Here is a 15,544-nt window from a genome sequence, read left to right on the forward strand (position 1 = left end):
TAAAAGAGGAGAGACTTGGTCACCTTTGTTAATTGCTAGATCCCCAACAAGCCTAGAACATTAAGGTATTCCTTAAGTGCTCGTTGCACGGACGGGTGGGTGGATGGATGGGGTGGGTGGCTGGCTGTATTGAAACTCCTATTTCATGGTATTGTAACTGTGTCCCTGCAGTCTAGTTTCGCCACTAGACCATGGGCCCTTCGAGGGCAGGGATTTTGTTTCAGTTGTGGCTGAGTCCCCTGCACCCAGAGCAGGACTTGGCATAATGGAAGTGCCCAGTCATGTTTAAAGAATGAGTGAGTTGAGGGTGTGAACGTGGTTCCCCCTCTTCCTCCAGCTCACCCAGGGTTACTGTCCTGGTGGCTTCTGTGGTTGTGTCTTCCAGGCAGTGTGTCCCTCCGTCGCGGGCTGGCACTTAGCAGGTGCTCAGTAGTTTGCTTTCTGTGACAAGCATGGTGGGGCAAAGCCAGGTGTAGAGCCAGACCACGCAGCTCTTGGAGTGGTCGGTACCACTCCCGTCCTCAGGAGGGACCGCTGGAGTTGCCAGTAGAAGACCCCTCACTCGGGGGAGGTGAGCATGGTACCTGGTGCATGGCAGGTGCCCAGGAAATGTCGGTTTCCTTCCCCTGTGTCCCCATGACCCTCTGGCTTTTTCCTAGTTGTAGGCCAGGCCTACTGGCCGACCCATTTGCAGCCCTGGAGGAGGGTTTCTCACCGTCATGGCTGTGCAGATTGTGGGGTGCCACAGGAAATTAAGGGGTACAGGCCAGGCTCCGTGCACATTGCTTCTGGGCTGGCGTCCTGTCGGGAATGTCCCTCCTTTGCCAGTCTACCCGAGAAACTTGTCCTTCTCCTTCACACCCAGGCCAGGGACCACCTCCTGCAGAGCCTTCTCTGGCCACCCCGATGGATCCCCTCTCCGTCTTCTTGGTTCCCAGGCCCCTTGCACCCACAGTTAGCCTGCACCACAGCTGCTGGCTCCTGTCAGCCCACCATCTTTCTCTCCCTTTGGACCAGGAGTTCTTGGGGGGCAGGGCTGGGCCTGAGTGACCTATTCTGCATCTCCCTGCGCCCCCATGTCCAGCATTGTGCCTGGCACCAAGTAGGAAGGTCATAAATGTTAGCTGAGCTGAATTAAACCCTCTTTGTCCATGTCTGTCTTTGCCCTTGGCACAAGAGACTGACTCACCAGTGTGGTTGAGAGAGTCAGAAAATCTTGCTAAAGGAGGGGGCTGCATCCTGGACCCCAGTAAGACCTGGGCCTCTGACTTGGTGTCGCTTCATATTACTATGAGTTTTAGCAATAGTTTATTATCACAGGGGTTGGGGTGGATGGGTGTGAAGGCCCAAGGCATCTGTGCCTCCACTGGGCATCTCTTGTTCATGGCCGACCTCGCATATGGGGGCACTCTTTCTTTAAAGCCCCTCTGGTGCCCAGCCTCTCGGGGCAGCCCCAGCCAGCCTGGAAACGTTGTTATGTGAGATGAAATCTATTTGCCAACTGTGGCCTGCAGCCTTTACACTCAGTGGAATGACTCTAGAGTGGTCGATATGTAGACCATATTGGAAATTGGAATTGGAAATTGGAAGAAACAATATTTTTGTAGAGAAGACTTCCCCCAAATCACCCCACAGAGACATCTCCCCTCTCTGGGGCCCGGGCATTCGTGGAGCCCACGCACAGCTCAGGTGACTGTAAAGGTTGCCGAGTGGTTCTGCCTCGACTGTGCCTTTCGCGGGGGAGAGCGGCAGTGTCTTTACTGACCTGGTCAGTAGTTCCAGCTGTGGCCCCCACTTGCTGGCTGCAGGCCTTGTGACCTCTTGGATCCTTACTGTCCCCATCCCTCAAATGCGGGTCCCAGCACGGCCCAGCCCCCAGGGTCATCAGTCGGGATCAGATAAACTGTGGGAGATGACAGTGATTACATAAACCATCACATGCAGCCTGCCAGAAGGCCTCCCCCTCGCTGACACCTGGGAGCCAACTCCTACTCAACCTTCAAGGCTCATTTCAAGTGTCGCCCCTTTGAGGAGCTTCCACTCTCTTTGTGCCTCCCCCACCTGTGTTTACCACAGAAGTCTGGTTTGGGATGGAGCCTCTGGGATATCTTTTCGTGTCTCTAACTAGGTGTGAGGCCTGGGTGGGGGTGGGCACCATGGCCTTCTCATCTGCATGTAATGGGCTTATGGCACATGTCGAATTGAATGCCCAGCATGGGAATTCTGATTTAATAGACACCATTTGTTAAGTGCCTGCTGTGTGCCCGGTCCTGCAGCGAGTGCCTCCTGTGTATTAAGCCTGTCCGAGGGCGCTATTTGTAATCTCCGTTGTACAGAGCAGGAAACTGGGCCTCAGGGAGGCAGAGTGACCTGCTCAGGGCTCCAAACCGTCTCCAGAGGCCGTACGCACCGCCGCCCTACTGCTTTGGGTGTTGGGTGCTCAGAGAGGCGGGTTCCCACAGGGCCAGCTGAGGAACCTTCGTCCGGCCTGGAGAGAGAATCTTTATTCCTCGGCAGTGATTCAGATTTTTTGGGCGTGACCGCTTGGGATGGTTATGGCAGTGTTCGCTTCCGTTACGTCTGCTCAGACGTCAGGGCCGAGAGCGCTGACTGACACGTTGCCCTCTGACCGCTACGGTTTTGAGAGAACCACAGCCTGAGCAGAGCTCCGAGAGGGCACCAGGGCCGTGCTCCCGCGTGGCGTGAGCTGGTGTGGGGAGACTGTGATCAGCCGAAGGTAAAGAGAGTCGTCAGGCTCTAGGCAGGGGAGGACAGGGTCCAATTTGTGGGTTTGAAAGACCCCCTTGATGTCCTCAAGGAGGTGGGGGCCAGTGAGGAGGCTGGTCCACTGTCTGAGGGCAGGAAACACGCCAGGCAGTGGGAGGGACAGGGACTGGATTGTGACCCAGGTCGAATTGGCAGGGCTTGGTGGCCATGACCGTGGCCGTGCCCTGTGGTGCTAATCGTCCAGGCCTGTGGGGGCCTTCTCCCCTCCCACAGCTCCCTGCCAGCGCTGGGCCATACTGCACTGGGGATTGGCACACCCTCGTCTCCCACAAGACAAACTTCTATTCCAGGGCAAGGATGGGGTCCGACCCAACTGTGGCTCTCAGGCGACAGGATGACTGAGTGTATGGTGGAGCGACTCGGTGGAGGGGCTCGGCTTTGAAGGAGGGATAGCGTTTCATTCGCAGGATGGAGAGGAGCGTGGCTGCACAGGTGGAGGGAACCAAAGGGCAAAGGCCAGGAGGCAGGAACTCCCAGCAGCCTATTCTGGCTGGAGGCTGGAGTAGGGTGGGCGTGAGGATGATGAGAGCTGTTTCACAGACAGGGAAACTGAGGACAGAGAGAGACCAATGAAGAGGCCTGCTTGGCAAGGCGGGCATAGCCCTGGGCCATCACTGCCTGCCTCACTGCAGGAGAAGGGGTCATAGCTGTCATGTCCACCCCAGGAAACTCTTGCAAAGGTTTTTGCAAGAGGGATGACGCATATTCCTGGGTTGTTGGACTGTTGCTCTGCACATGTCGTCTCCTGAACCCTTACGACAGTCAGTGTGGTAGGAGCTGCCATCAGCCCTGTTTTCCCCATGAGGAGACGAAGGCGCAAAGTCACACAGCAAATGCTGGCATTCACACCCAGGTCTGTCTGAGTGCAGAGCCCTGACCCCTGGCAGGGCAAGCATGTTGTGGACACTTGTCAATGACTGTGGCCCTGCCCGAGGTGAGGGTCTGGTGTCAAGAGCACTGTTCTGGGAGCCTGAAGACTTGGTGTGGCTTCGCTTGCCCCCATCCCCCCAGAAGAACAAGTGGGAGGGGGGAGGTTCCGGTGAACTGAGCTCCTTGCTCCCATGCGCTTATCTCCTTGGAGCCCCACAACCACCTTGCTAGGGGGCTTGTCAGCCGACATGCTACACCGATGAGGAAAGGGAGACACAGAGGAGCAAAGTAGCCTGCCCCGGCCACAAGGCATCTCACAGCTCAGAGTGTGACAAAGGACATGGCTCCAACTTTGCTTGCCCACTCACAGGTTGGTGACCTTGGGAAAGAGACTTCACGTCTTCGTGCCTCACTTTCCTGATCTGTAAAATAGGGTCAGTGACCCTGCCCCACTTACCTTACAGGGTTGTTGTGAGGATAAGGTGCTTGAGCACAGATGGAAGTAAAGAATAAGAAAGTAAAGAATTTTTAGAAGGTATGAATTTTGTATACTTGCTCCCTCCCCAAAGTAGTTGGGTGTTTTTTACACCTTTTTACATCTAGGTGCCAGCGAGGCAGCGAGGATCCACTCCCTTTGTCCGTGTCCCAGCCCTCTGCGAAGCTGTGTAGGAGCCAAGTACAAGGTGGGAGGGCCAGTCCCACAGCCCCGGACTGAGGCAGTCCCACCTTCCAGGCCTTGCCCACAGCCTTCTCACAGTAATCATTGATAGGGAGGGAATGAGGGCCCCACTTTGGGGCAGAGACTAAAAGGGGCTCTTGAGTGGCCGGGACAGAAGCTGCTGGCTGCCAGCTGGGCGTTGGGAGCCCCAGGCTCAGTTCTGACCCAGGGGAAGGCCCTGGGCTGCAACTGGGTGGGACAAGCTGACCTGCAGCTCGCCTTGCAGTCCATCCATGGTGGCCTGGAGGGGAAGCCAGGTGGGCTGCTTGGATCTGGCTGTGAGCTCCTGGCCCTGGGGGTCTTACCCAGGAGCTGCCAGACCCTTAATGATGCTGCCTGAGCCTCCCTTCTCCTTAAGCACTCCACAGTCAGTTTTCACTCCCTTCGTCTCTTGAGCAGGTACCCTGCACGTTTTCATTGCCATTCAGTTGCTGTGCACCTTCAGGCCAGTCCTTAGCCTGGCTGAGCCTCCGTCTTCCTCATCCGTCATATGAGGAATTCCCTCCACCTCCCTGTGGTGGAGCTCCAGTGAGATGGTGCACATAGGGAGGGGCAACTGCGCGGAGGGGCAGCTGCGGGGCGTGAAAGGCCAAGGCCTGGGTTCAAATCCTACCTCAGCTGCAGGCCAGCTTGTGACTGGGCTCTCTGAGCTTCAGTTTCCTCCTGGGTAAAACGGGGACAAAATGACACCTGCCTCATGGCACTGTCAGTAGGACTCAGTAAGATCCTTATACAAAGTGCCTGGGCCGGCGGGTGCCTGGTGCTGCATTGTAGCCATCATCATTGGCATCATTTTGCATTTTCTGTATCTCTTCTCCCTGACTGAGTTTGATGGTAAAACAAGGATTTTTGCTTGAACTTGAGGGTGTCCATGCAGTATTGCAACCCAAGCCTTGTGTGGGAAAGGGCAGGGGGCCTCCATGCAACCCCTTGCCCATCAAGGGCACTGTACAAACTCGGAGTCCAGTGGGACATGGGCATGGAGGGCAGAGCACCTGGCATGGTTCCAACGGTCTTGTAGACCCTGAGACAGGTCACTGTCCTCAGTGACTCCCTTCTGCACCTATGAAATACGATGAGCGTGGGAGCGAGAGCACATGATGGAGTGGGGGGTGGGGGGAGTGGAGAGCGACTGGCCCCTGCTGACTGACTGATGAACTGTATTCTCTCCCCCAGAGACTGATGGAGAGGCAGAGACGGAAGGCGGACATCGAGAAGGGGCTGCAGTTCATTCAGTGAGTGTGTGGTGGGGCCGTCTGGGCTGGGCTGAGTCCTCCGAAGGCAGTGCCGAAGCGCGCACGGGCTCTTTGCAGCTCTCCCTTTTCTTGCTCACTGAGCCTTTGCTGTTCAGGCTCCCATGTGTGTTGGGGAGCGAGGAGGTAGGAAGGGCTCCACCATGGCAGGGGCCAAGGGGGTGGATCTCTGAACCCCACATGCGAGCTATGAATGCCATGTGCGTACACACCCCCTCACCTTGGTTACCCTTCCATTTTGCCCAGTGTACCATAACCCTCACCTGCCACAGATGCTCTTACACTCCCTGTTAATTCTCTGCTTGCCTGTGCACATCTTATAATAAATCAGTAGTCCTTGCTTATTGAGCACAGCTTTCAGGCTCTGTACTGGGCCTTTCACACTTGTCACCTTTTTTTTTTTTGAGGAAGATTAGCCCTGAGCTAACTACTGCCAGTCCTCCTCTTTTTGCTAAGGAATACTGGCCCTGAGCTAACATCCGTTCCCATCTTCCTCTACTTTATATGTGGGACGCCTACCACAGCATGGCGTGCCAAGCGGTGCCATGTCCGCACCTGGGATCCGAACCAGTGAACCCTGGGCCGCCAAGAAGCAGAATGTGTGCACTTAACTGCTGCGCCACTGGGCCGGCCCACTTGTCATCTTTTTAATCTTCACAACAGCCCACTAAAGTGGGTGGTCTTATCTGCATTTTGCAGATGAGAAAACTGAGGTTCAGAGAGGTTAAGAAACTTGTTTAAGGTCACAGCTGTTAAGTGACGGGATTGTAACCCAGATCTGGCTGACTCCAGAACCCACTTTTCTTTCCATTATGTGCCCTGCCCCCCATACCCACATGCATGTTTGTTTTTTCATTTTTTTCTTTGCACACAAAATATTTTTACTGACTTTTTTATCTCTCTTAAATAGCTCCTCAGAGGCATATTTATTATGACGCTAATGAACTGCAAGCTTTGGGGCCCCTCTCTTGCACAGTCTCTTCCGAAGCCCTGGAAGGCTCCCTAGCAATTCTGTGTTTCTAATTTTGTGCTCTTTTTCTTAAATAGGATTCCCCACAAAACTGGGATTTGCATCTACGTACCCTCATATGCTCTCCAGTTTTGGTCTCACATAGACCTATAAAACACGACCTGCCATCTTACCACATTGTTGCCACAAACTGGGTCCTTTTTCACACAGACACACGGTATCGCATTGCTCTCATGGAGCTCAAGGTTATACGGTCACAGCACACTCTCTCCTTCCTCAACTTGGAATGCGATCCTTTTCCCGGCTCGGGCCTGGCCATCAGAGCTGTGGCCCACCCCACACTCTTGGCTGGGGGCCAGTCTTCTTCCATTTGGGGGACGGGTTTGATTTGGGGAAGTACTCAAATTTTATTCAGAGGCAGTCTGGTGAACAAGGTGAACCTGGAGAATACTGTCTTTCATAAGATTTCTGCCTTTAAATTAAGTCACTGAGGGCCGGCCCTCTGGCCGAGTGGTTAAGTTTGTGTACTCTTGCTTCGGCGGCCCAGGGTTTCCCCAGTTCAGATCCTGGGCGCGGACCTAGCACTGGTCATCAGGCCACGGTGAGGCGGCGTCCCACAAGCAGAGCCAGAAGGACCTACAACTAGAATATACAACTATGTACTGGGGGGCTTTGGGGAGGAGAAGAAGAAGGAAAAAACAAAAAAGACTGGTAACAGATGTTAGCTCAGGTGCCAATCTTTAAAAAAAAAAAATTAAGTCCCTGATTTCTGTGGAGCTGGACCTCTGAGCCCTGCAGACCTGATTCCCGTTCTGATTCTGCCACTTCCTGGGTGGTCTCCATAGCTGTGAGATGGAGATAATGCCACTCTGTTGTGAGGGTTAAGCAGGCCAGGGCATTGCCTGGGGTAAATGTCTGCTCTGTGTCCCCCCTTTCCCTTTCCAAAGAGGAGTTCTGAAGTTTAGCGATAGGACAGCCTCCTGGGAACCTCCAGCACCCTCCGTCTGTTGGCCTCCTAAGGGGCTGCTGTGCAGGGCAGCGCAGTAGGACCTGCTCCTTGCAGAACTGCTGTTTCCTCACATACGTACCTCATGTGCTTAGCAAACAGTTACTAAACACCTCTGGGCACAGAGCATTTTAGGAGCCAGGAAGTGATTCAGACAGGTGGGTTGGCGCTGGCTTGTGAAGGGCCTTAAACACCAGGATGAGGTGACCCTTAGGACAGAGTGTGACCTGTTGAAGATGAAGCTGATGCTGGAAAGGGAGAGGCTGGAGGATAGCGATGGGGCCTGGGCTGGGGCAGTTGGGGGAGGGAGGGATGGGCCCTGGTCTCTGACAGTGGAGAGGCAAGTGAGAGGGTGGGATGGCGAGCCCTGCTGTCACAGTCAGGGACCCCTCCTCCCCACACCCAGGGCATCTCCAACGTCTCATCTCTTCTCACTTACTCGCTTGGGCTGCTCCTTCTTGCCCAGGTGTTGGCGGAGGCTCTGCACAACAGAAAAATCCCCAGCCCTGCACTCTGGCCCTGGCTCTGACGCTGACCTGCTGTGTGACCCTGGGCAAGTCACTGCCCTTCTCTGTCTCTTTTCCCCTTTCTGACATGAGGGACCAGGAGATGAACCCCACCTTCCTTTCCAGCTCAGCCATTCAGCCTCAGTTCTCCTGGGCTGACACTTTCTTCCATACTGAGCTGGCGGTTTTTTGGTCCCTGGAGAGGAGAGGGTGCCCAGGACCCCACCTAATTTCTTGAGTGTGGCATGAGGGGTTGACAGGCTCTGAGTGTACCTGCTATTGCCTGGGGTCATGTGTGTTTTACAGGAGGGGTCAGGAGAATGGCAGAGACTCCCAAACCAAGGGGACCCCAGGTGGACTTTGGTGCTGCCTGTGGGCCTGCAGTTGCGGGTTTGGTTTGGTGGTGTGTGGTTATTCCCAGGGGACTGGTTTCTTAGGCACAGGACAGCTGGCTGGGGCTGAAGCTGGTCTGCTCTTTCTCAGCATCTGCACCTGGGGAGGCCTAGCTGCCAGGCCCTGGGGCAAATGCAAGGCCTTCCTCCACCCCTTCCATCAGAAATGGAAGGCCAGCATGGTGTCGATTTAGGGGGAAAACGCTCCTGTCCCCTCACCCCAATCCACAAGGCGACGTCTGAAGTCTGAGCTGGAGGAGCCCACTCCTGGTGTGATCTCTGGCCTGTGGCTCTGGCTCCTAGGGCCTCCCTGAGGCTGGGACCCCTGGGCTCACCCAGACCTTGTATCCCTCTCCTTTTCCTGCTAGGTCGACACTACCCCTGAAGCAAGAAGAATATGAGGTGAGTGTCAGCTGCTGGGCTGGAGGGAGGCGAAGGAGAGGGGTGTCCAGAGAAGGGGATGTAGGGGCTGGGTGCCAGGACTGGGGCTGGATGGAGAAGGCCCCCTAAGCCCCCTCTGCCTCCTGCCCCCTGGCAGGCCTTTCTGCTCAAGCTGGTGCAGAACCTGTTCGCTGAAGGCAATGACCTATTCCGGGAGAAGGACTACAAGCAGGCCCTGGTGCAATACATGGAGGGGCTGAATGTGGCTGACTACGCTGCCTCTGACCAGGTGGCTCTGCCCCAGGAGCTGCTGTGCAAGCTGCATGTCAACAGGGCCGCCTGCTACTTCACCATGGTGAGCCTGGTGTCCTCCCTTCCTCTTCTCCGCCGCCCCCGCCCGATCACCGCTTCCCCCAGATGCCCAGCCAAGCCAGGCCCATGCCCCGTGAGCCTCTGCAGGGCCGGCTCCTCCACCTCCTCCTGTCTGAATCTCACCATCCACTCCCATGGCTCTCAACCCCAGCTGCACAACAGACTCACCTGGAGAGTTTTCAAAGCAATAATATGTAATAAAAAAATTTTTTAGTGATACTGGTGCCTAAGCCTTACCCCAGAAGAATAAGTCAGAATCTGGGTGTGGCGAGGCGTTGGCAGGAGTCTGTGGACAGTCAGGGCTGAGAACCGCTACCTTCGTCATCAACCGCCTCTTTCTGCAAACCTCTGCCCTCTCCTGGGCTCCTCTCCTCCCATCACATCCTCAGCTGCCTGCTTCTTCCTGCAGACTTCCAACCTCCTCCTTTTCTCCTCCTTAACGCTTCAGCCTCCTCCTCTTCCCTGTCCTGCTTGCTCACTGACTCAGTCATTCACCAGATCCTGTGGGAGGCCCTGCTGTGGACTCTGCAGAGGCTCCAGTAAGACCTCTGCAATCCAGAGTGGACTGTTCTGGATAAACAAGTCTACCAGATGGCTGTTCACACTGCTCTGTACCCTGAGCTGCCTTCATGGTCTCACTTCTTCTCAGAGGTGCCTGTATGCTCTGAGTCCATGATATTCTGAACCAAAGGCAGATATGGAAGTAGACGTGTCTGAGTGAGTGGGCTCATCACTGTAGAATTTGAAGGCCCCTCCCCTCCAGTGGCTGCCGGTGTCTGTTAGCAGCCCCTTCAGCTGGACACATGGATGCCCTTGACCAGAGTCTCAACCCCAGAGCTCTTTCCTGGAGCTTGCTAGCTCCCTCCCTGACCCCGGTCCTCCAGCATCCTCCATCCCTGCAGGGAAGGGAGGTGGGGGCAGGAGGCCTGGGGGAGGGAGGGTAACAGGATTTGACCGACTAGCCACCTGCTCCTCCCTGGCAGGGCCTGTATGAGAAGGCACTGGAGGACAGTGAGAAGGCACTGGGCCTGGATGGCGAGAACATCCGAGCGCTGTTCCGCAAGGCACGTGCCCTCAACGAGCTGGGACGCCACAAGGAGGCCTACGAGTGCAGCAGCCGGTGCTCCCTCGCCCTGCCCCATGTGAGTGCGGCTCTGCGTCTGCGCGAGGGGCCAGCCTCTGAGTCCAGGCTCCAAGCCCTCTGAGCTGGCCCTCATTGGGCCAAAGTACCACGTCTTTCTGAGTCTCAGTGTGCTCCTCTGTGAGATGGAGTGGCACCTGCTGATGTCAGCACTGAGCTCGGAGTGTGTGCCAGGCCTTGCTGAAAGTACGTCATGTGTATTAACTCACTTAACCCTTGGAACAGCCCTTTGAGGTCGATCCTATGATTATCCCTGTTTTACAGATGAGGAGCTGGAGGGACAGAGGGAAGGGAACTTACCCAAGAGCACAGCCAGGGGGTGGCACACCTAACATTCGAACCCAGGCAGTCTGATTCTGGAGTCGGCACTCTGAGAGTGTGGCTGGAGTGAGGACTAAAAGGGGTGCCAAGTGTGCTGGTCTTGATGGTCAAGGTTTCACTAGGTGGGGAAGAGACAATGGGAAATGACCCAGGGAGAGCCTTGCTTGTCCCAGCCCACGCATGGCTGGGCACATGCCCCCTCCGCATTTATTCATCTGCTTAACAAGTATTTGGTGCCAGATCTGTGCCTTTCAGGGACCCACAGTGCACTAGGAGACAAATGGAAACAGCCCTGGGGTCTAGGCCTGGCTCTACCACTGACCCCACATGACCTTGGACAAAGCACTTCTCCTCTCTGCACACCAGCCCCATGTCTATAAAGTTCCCCTCCTAACTTCATCCCTGAAATAGCAGGTGTGAGAGGGCTCAGAGAAGAGTAGATTCTGCTCAGGCAGGGCAGAGAGGGCTCAGAAGTGATCAAGAGCCTAAAGGGCTCCCTGGAGGAGGCAGGGCTTGAGTGGGGCTGGAAGAAGCAAGAAGGATTTGGCTGGGCAGAGCAGAGGGAAGGCTGTGTGGACAGTGGTCAAGGCTGTTGTCATCGGAGAGCTGGCCTGGGTTCGGGTTCCACTTGGGTTTGCCACCTACTAGCTGTGTGACTTTGCACATACGGCTTAGCCTCTCTGAGCCTTGGTTTGCACCCCTGTAAAGTGGGGGGGATAACATGCCATGCCTCATAGGGCTGTGCTGAGACTGACAGAAAATCAGACGAGGCAGTCGGCACAATGGCCAGACACAGTAAGTGTTCAGGAAACATTCACTGTTGTTATACTTTTTGTTTATTATTATTGTCCAATTCAGTTTAGTTCACAATTGAGAGCCTTTCTTGTGACAGTAGTCTCCGATCCATACGGTGTTTTCCAGCATTCATAGCAGGTCCACATCTGAGCCTCATGGCTACCCACTCACGGGAGGCAGGGCAGCTTACACCCGCAGCACGGGGGAGGAAGCCAGGCCCAGCGAGGGTGGTAACTCTCTGGAGGAAAGCAGCAAACAAAGACTTCTGACCGAGTTGGGGAATTCCCCATTTTCCAGTCTTTGTGGGCAAATACTGACCGAGCCCTGCTCCATATGGGATACTGAGACCATAGATGACTCAGACTCTGGCCCAGGCTGCTGGAGCTCATCACTGAGGTGGGGAGGTGGACAAATGTGCAGGATGTCACAGCATCCCTGTTGCCCCTTTGGGGCCCAGACCACAGTCACTATTTCTTTGTTTACTGATTGGTCTCCCCCACCGGACTAGAGCCTCCTGAGGCCTGGCCCCCGTCTGCCCTGTGACTGTGATGTCCCTGGTCCCTACCTCGTGCCTGGCCCCTAGCACATGTACAGTAATACAAGCTCGGAGGGAGGGAGGAATGCTGGGTGCTGTTACTGAGCACTAACTGGAGCCAGGCATGTTCTAAACTTCACACATCCTTGCTCCTTTGGGCACGCGCATGGTCCACAGGCCCTCACTTGCAAAGAGTTCCAAGACATTGTTTGGTGAAAGAAGCAAACTGTAGAACAGTGAGTATAATATGACTCCACTCAGGTAAAAAAACAAAGAAAATCCCACAAAGCAAAACTAAGCATCCTTTAAACAGGTCCCTATACGTGTATGTAAATTTCTAGAAAAGCTCTGTGGGGAAACACATCAGACCTACAAGGCGTGTTCTCTCTGGGGAGGAGCCTTGGGTGAGGGTGGGCGCGATCCAGGGAGCACTTTCTGTCTCTGTAACGTTTATCCTCTACATGACTCTCTTACTTGCTGAATTATGGGAATACACAGATAATGTTAAAATAAAAACGAAAATTACTCCTTTCCTCTCCCCACAAGAGGAGGGGGAGAGGAAAAATAGAAGCATGGGTACCTGGCCCCACCTCCACCTTGCACTAACTGTGTGACTTGGGCAGCCGGTGTTCCCTCCTGGGCCCTGCTTCCTGGGGACAGCAGCCCCCTTGCAAGGCTGCACGAGATGTCGGGAGCACAGCTTTGTGCGCCAGGGCGGACTAACCGGCTCCACCCCGTGTCTTGCCTTCCCAGGATGAAAGTGTAACTCAGCTTGGTCAGGAGCTGGCTCAGAAGCTTGGGCTGCGAGTTCGGAAGGCATATAAGAGGCCCCAAGTAGGTGGGCTCTGGGCACTGCAGGGTGGGCTGGGGTGGAGATGGGGAGATCTGAAGGGGCGGGAGGAACCAGGTGCCTTCGGGAGAAGTGGGTGAGGTTGGCCAGGGCCAGGCCAGGACAGAGGGCAGTGATGACAGGTGATCTTCCTCCCTGTTGGCTGAAAGCCCTGGAACGACTTCCAGAACCTTTTGGAAAAGGAAAGAACAGCCAAAGCTTCCAGTTTACCTTAGACACCAGCTGTTAAATCCTGCTCCCTCCCCTGCCGACTGCAACATCCTGGAGATGGCCTGAGTTGACACTGGTGTCCTTCAGCCTTATGTTTTCAAATTACCCCTGTTTGGCACATATTTGAGATGTTGGTATCTGTTTGTCTTATTCAGATCAACATATATTTATTTGGCACCTACTGTGTGCCAGGAAGCCACATGTAAGAAAGGGTATGGCTCTAAAGTCTCTGCCGTGACCTTGAGCAAGTTAGTTCTTCTCTCTCCACTTTGGTTTCCACATGTGGAATATGAGGATAATTATGCCACCCCAGAGGGTCCATGGGAGGATCAAAATGAGAGGATGTTTGAGATGGCAGCTTGCACAGTGCCTGGCACACAGTAGGAGTGTGTGTGTGGAAGTCCTCTGCCTGGGTCACAGTTGCAGGAAGAGAACCCCCACATCTGACCCAGAAACAGAGCAGGTGATCCTGGCAGGCCTGGGGCAGGGAGCCTTGGAGGGCCCCACAGACCCTAGCTGCCTGTGTCGGGGCCCCTCTGCTACTCTGGCTCATGAGACCTGGACCGTCTTTCCAGAATCTTCATTTCTTCCTTCCTCTCTCCAATCTCTGGCAGGAATTGGAAACCTTCTCTCTGCTCAGTAATGGCACTGCAGCTGGTGTGGCAGATCAGGTAGGATGGGGGCCAGGACCCAAGCCTCCTTCCCCACCCCCAGGACTCACCTATCTTGGTTCATCCATCCTGAGAGCTTTGGATCCACTCTGGCGAATAAGTGACCTCCAGCGGCGGGTCCAGGGGCATAAGACTGAAGGGTTGGGCTCAATCTGTCCTATCCCCACTGCTGTGAGCCAGTCACCTGCCCTGGGAAGGGGGGTGACTGTCAGCCTGGACCTGGGCCTGGGCCAGGCTCATGAGGACAACTCAGGGACACAGCAGTTTCACCCCCTAAGAGGTGCCTCCTGTGACCACAGGGGCAGAGTGTGGGGGACGGGCCATGGCTGCTGGTGGTGTCCCCCATCACTGCTGCAAGGTAAACTCTGTCAGCCAGGCCTTGTGGGTCTCTTCCCCAGCTTAGAGACCCTCAGTAGTTATTAATTAAAGTATCGGTTTAAAAGTATCAGTTTAAAACTAATCTTACTAATCGATATCTGGATACTTTAGCCTGGCATTCAGGCTCCTCCACAGCCTGGTTCCAACATCCCAGTGCATCCTCACCTCCTTCTACTCACACCCCAATGACCGTGTGTGTCTCCTTGGCTCCATGATGAGCTCACTCGAGAGCAGGGACTGTGGGTTCCTCTGTTCTGTGCCTCCACGTGGCACCACCTTGGAGTCGGACAGGCCTAGTCTCCGCTCACTTGTGGCGTGACCTACGGGAAAGGACTGCGTCTCTTTGAGCCTTGGCTCTCCCTCTGTGCACTGGCAATAAGTGTGCTCGGTTCCCAGGGTGACTGCGTGGATGAAGTGAGAGCAGGCTGGGAAGCCAGCAGCATGGTGGCTGAGCCAGGGTCGCTGCTTGCTCTCCTTCCCTACCAGCCCAGCTCACAAGTCTCTTCTAGGGGTCAGGGAGTGGGGAGCCCGCCTCTAGGGTCCTTGTAGGCCAGTCTGTGAGTGTGCGACATATCAGCTGCCTGTCACAGCAAGCAGAGCAGCAGTGGGCGGGCACAGCAACTGCTCAAAAGGTATCTGTTGAATGACTGAATGACCATGGCCAAAAGGCCACAGCAAATGTGAGTGGAATGCCCACATGGGCCAATCCTTACTGTCCACTGAGTCTGCAGCCAGGGGACCACAGATGTGCCATGCATGGCATCGGATGCCCCAGCCCCTGCCAAACCATTCACCCATCCCTGTAACCTTGCTGGGGCCCACCACACGCACAGAGGCCAAAGTTGGTCACAGGGATGGGGGTCTGTGAGGAGGTGAAGCAGAAGGGACTCCACAGTGGAGAGGACCGGGTCAGGTCCTGCCTCAGTGCACCAGCACGGTGCTGTGCATGTGAAGGCCCGCACACACATACACACACGCACACGCACACGCACACGCACGCAGGTGGGAGGGGGGCGTCCCAGCCAGATCCCCTGACCTTGTGTAAGTTGTACACAGACATGGTGCGAGCCTGGCCGCTGGGATCCCTGTGGGACTCCTGCATGGGAAGCCTGTTCATTCAGCTAGTCAGTCATTGCACATGTGGAGTGGAGACTACACGAGCTGTGCCCACAGGGAGCGCCTTGTGACCCGGGAGAGCGGCAGAGGCCCTGCGGGCCTGGCGTCTATGCCCGAGCTGCCTCTTGGCAGCATGGAGAGCAAGACGCAAGCAGGGCTGTGAGCTCTAGGGACAGGCCAAGCCTGAGGCAGCCTTGGTGGGAGAGAATTTCACAGAGCCAGGATGGCAGGATTCAGACAGGTGACAGAGTAGTGACACTCCAGCTGGGGGA

The 15,544-nt window shown here is 55.4% G+C and overlaps 1 protein-coding gene and 1 long non-coding RNA gene across 5 annotated transcripts in view; one reads left to right on the forward strand and one right to left on the reverse strand.

Moving 5' to 3' along the window:
* The window catches only part of ZC3H7B (zinc finger CCCH-type containing 7B), a 53,651-nt gene that overhangs the window by 16,410 nt on the left and 21,697 nt on the right, over positions 1–15,544 (forward strand). For all 4 annotated transcript variants that reach the window (XM_023631241.2, XM_014736866.3, XM_070253700.1 and 1 more), the window contains exons 2-7: positions 5,552–5,610; positions 8,871–8,904; positions 9,041–9,238; positions 10,239–10,397; positions 12,801–12,881; positions 13,722–13,778. In XM_023631241.2, coding sequence (XP_023487009.1) covers positions 5,558–5,610; positions 8,871–8,904; positions 9,041–9,238; positions 10,239–10,397; positions 12,801–12,881; positions 13,722–13,778 — 582 coding nt within the window. In that variant the 5' untranslated portion in view covers positions 5,552–5,557. The remainder of the gene's footprint in view (positions 1–5,551; positions 5,611–8,870; positions 8,905–9,040; positions 9,239–10,238; positions 10,398–12,800; positions 12,882–13,721; positions 13,779–15,544) is intronic.
* Positions 11,536–13,894, reverse strand: LOC138921144 (uncharacterized). The gene is made up of 3 exons (XR_011433461.1): positions 13,829–13,894; positions 13,108–13,215; positions 11,536–11,750 (listed from the first exon to the last, which is right to left on the reverse strand). It is a non-coding gene; the product is annotated as an uncharacterized lncRNA (long non-coding RNA).

Source organism: Equus caballus, chromosome 28 (assembly GCF_041296265.1).
Source record: "Equus caballus isolate H_3958 breed thoroughbred chromosome 28, TB-T2T, whole genome shotgun sequence".
NCBI lineage: Eukaryota > Metazoa > Chordata > Mammalia > Perissodactyla > Equidae > Equus > Equus caballus.